Source organism: Bison bison, unplaced genomic scaffold, assembly GCF_000754665.1.
Source record: "Bison bison bison isolate TAMUID 2011002044 unplaced genomic scaffold, Bison_UMD1.0 scf7180017864524, whole genome shotgun sequence".
NCBI classification, from domain to species: domain Eukaryota; kingdom Metazoa; phylum Chordata; class Mammalia; order Artiodactyla; family Bovidae; genus Bison; species Bison bison.
In genome coordinates, this window is record NW_011495075.1 from 1,818,499 (window position 1) to 1,821,811 (window position 3,313).

Here is a 3,313-nt window from a genome sequence, read left to right on the forward strand (position 1 = left end):
GCTAAAGCTGAAACTCCAGTACTTTGGCCACCTCATGGGAAGAGTTGACTCATTGGAAAAGACTGATGCTGGGAGGGATTGGGGGCAGCAGGAGAAGGGGACGACAGAGGATGAGATGGCTGGATGGCATCACTGACTTGATGGACGTGAGTCTGAGTGAACTCCGGGAGTTGGTGATGGACAGGGAGGCCTGGCGTGCTGCGATTCATGGGGTCGCAAAGAGTCGGATACGACTGAGCAACTGAACTGCACTGACACTGTTTTCATAGCGGTTGTACCATTTTACATTCCCAGGAACAGTTAACAAGCCTACCGATCTCTTCACGTCCTTGTGCGTACTTGTTGTCTGCTTTCTTTTTTTTGGATAGTTTCCATCCTAATGGGTATGATGTGGTATCTCATAGTTTTGACTTGCTTTTCCCTAATGACCCATGATGTTGAGCATCATCTTATGTGCTTATTAACTACTCTTATATCTTCTTTGACATGTGCTTTTTACATCTTTTTAAGTCACCTCGCACATTTGACCTGATACAGTCTTTATCTGTACATTTCTTTCTAGACGAAGGAAATGAAAATAGAGTTTTGTCTTTGAAATTCATAGTATCCACCAGAGGGCCTGACACCTCATGGGATCTTGGCACGTATTTGTTGAGCAATGACTGTACGATCTTTGAGGTCAGAGATTTGTCTGAAGCTGCTTGGGAACCATATCTCAGTGGAGATCATGACCTAATGTATGCCCCTGAGAAGTCACTTTCCCATGGAAGGTCCTCGTGTTTTTAAAGCCTGTTTGTAATCTGTGCAGTCTAAATTTTATTTATTTATTTTATTTTAGCAGATAATTTTGGAAACTGTTGCATAAGAAATGGCCGGAAGTCAAATGAATGTCTAAAGAAGAGCTTAACATTTCTTCAGCAACATTCTTTTTAAAAATAACTTTCTGCCACCATGTCAGCCTCCACTGCACACAGCAGAAATGACAGCGATCTCCTTGGCGTTCCTTCCTCCACGAAGACGTCATCCCTGAGTGTCATCCCCCAGGGCAGCAAGCTGAAGCTGCATCCGAGGTCGGACTCGTCAGAGTGTGAAAATGACGATCCGTTACTGAGATCTACAAGTAAAGTCAGAGACGTCAACAGCACTTACGTTATTTCTGCCTGTAAGAAAACAGGAGACACACCCCTCCTTCCTAACCCTGTGGGCAGGCTGACACTTCAGAGGAGAGCGACCAGGAGCAAGGAACCCTCTTTGCTTGGTCGTGAGTCGGGAGACGCTGGTGCAAGAACGGCAGGAACATGCCTTGCGTTACAGCGTCGGACTAAGACAGGTTGTGTGGAAAAGTGGAAAGGAACGCAGAATGTGGGCGGCAGAACAGAAAATAGTCAGCCTTCACCAGAAACTGGTATAAATGTACAAACTGTAAACAGTGATAAAAACTTGCCTTCAGTACCTTTAACTCCAGACCCAAAAGACCTTGAAATGAAGGCTGATGGAAAACGCGCAGCGACGCGTTCTGCCCTCAGTGGGGCAGGTGAGAACGTTGCCCTTGAGTCCCTGCGTGAGCGAACGCCCGCCGGTTCCCAGAGTCAGACTGAAGCGGTTCGCGTAGGGTGCGTGGCAGTTAGGCCCACTGAGAGCAGGTTAGAGATCAAAGTGTCAGGAGCAACGGCCTCGCATCCCAGGGGTGCTGAGAAGGAAGCCGTGAAACTTCCACGTAGATTTGAAAGCTTAGAGAAAAGGACACCCTCCAAGTGTATTTCAGAGCCCAGGTCGACACCCAGGCGTGGCGTCCTGCAGCCTCGGAGCCCCGCTGCCTTCGTTCCGAGAAGCAGGAGGCCCACCCTGCAAGTTAAACAGACTCCCCAGAGCTCTCTTCTCGCAAGTCAAAGGGAAAGGTCGTGTGAAAATACATTCCTTCTCAAGGAAGAAACCGCACTTCAGAAAACCTCTGCAGAAACAGAGCCCCTGAGGGTGGAGAGCAGCCAAGTGACCGTGGCGGTCAGGGTCAGGCCTTTCAGCAACCGGTAGGTGACCCGAGTTTTATCCGAGGCCAACCTGCTGAGCTTGTTGGTACGTCTTCATGCCGGCTGGCACTGCCTTTTTATAGACGGAACTTCCCGGTTCAGTGGTAGTATGTGGTTATTTTCGATGATTGGCTATAAAACAAAAAAATCGGAACCACCATATTTTGCAAATGTAAGTTTCTCCAGATATATCTGTGTTTTAAGTCTGACTAACTTCTATCTCTAAGGCAGTCTGCTTTCAAATCTGTCATATATGGTGGTGTCTTCTACCTTTCCCTTAAAAAGAGCAACAGCTGGTCACTCATTCCCCAAACAGGTCCTTCCAAAACCCTTTCCAGGGTGGTGGCCATTGCCTTATTGTCTGTGACACGTCACGGTTGTACACACACTGATCTGTGAGGTTTGACTTTGATGGCAAAAAAATCTCTCCCCATGAGTGCCTGTGGGAGAGAAAAAGACGGGCTCTCCTGGTGTGACTGTAGCATCTGATTATCTTTAAATGCTTTGAGGACAACTGTGAAGACTTCACAGAGTCGGTAGTTTTTTTTAAACTCTGTTGTGGACCTAAGTGTGTTGGAGGAGGGTGTGCTGACCCTGCGGCTTCCCAGGTGGCTCAGCAGTAAAGAATCCACCTGCCAACGCAGGACACACAGAAGCAGCAGTTTCGACCCTAGATCGGCAAGGGCCCCCTGGAGGGGGGCAAGGCAACCCACTCCAGTATTCTTGCCTGGAGAATCCCATGGATGGAGGGGCCTGGCGGGCTGCAGCGAAGAGTCCAGTGTGACTGAGCCGACGCTTCACACATGCGTGGTGACTGCAGTGTGGGCAGTCAACTGAATGGCCAGCGGTTAAGGCAGGTTCCATAGGGCTGGGAGCCTTTTAGTGAGAATGTGGGGTAGTGATAAGGGACGAGAACTCAGGGAGAGCCTCAGGACTGCTCAGGGCAGAGAAGCAGCGGGACAGCCCGCACGGCTGGCGGCCCTAGAGGGACAGAGCGTGGACCCCAGAGCAGCCTGCAGCAGGGCCACTGGGAGGGCGAGAAGGGTGGATTCCACAGTGAATTCTCATCTAAGCAGCTGCTGCTGCTGCTGCTAAGTTGCTTCAGATCAGATCAGATCAGTCGCTCAGTCGTGTCCGACTCTTTGCGACCCCATGAATCACAGCATGCCAGGCCTCCCTGTCCTTCACCAACTCTCAGAGTTCACTCAGACTCACATCCATCGAGTCAGTGACGCCATCCAGCCATCTCATCCTCTGTCGTCCCCTTCTCCTCCTGCCCCTAATCC

The 3,313-nt window shown here is 49.9% G+C and overlaps 1 protein-coding gene across 1 annotated transcript in view; it reads left to right on the forward strand.

The window, feature by feature from the left end:
* The first annotated feature begins 842 nt into the window (after positions 1-842).
* Positions 843-3,313, forward strand: part of KIF14 (kinesin family member 14) — a 42,872-nt gene continuing 40,401 nt past the window's right edge. Inside the window, exon 1 of the mRNA XM_010831077.1 lies at positions 843-2,027. Within this exon, the coding sequence (XP_010829379.1) occupies positions 952-2,027 (1,076 nt within the window). The 5' untranslated portion in view covers positions 843-951. The remainder of the gene's footprint in view (positions 2,028-3,313) is intronic.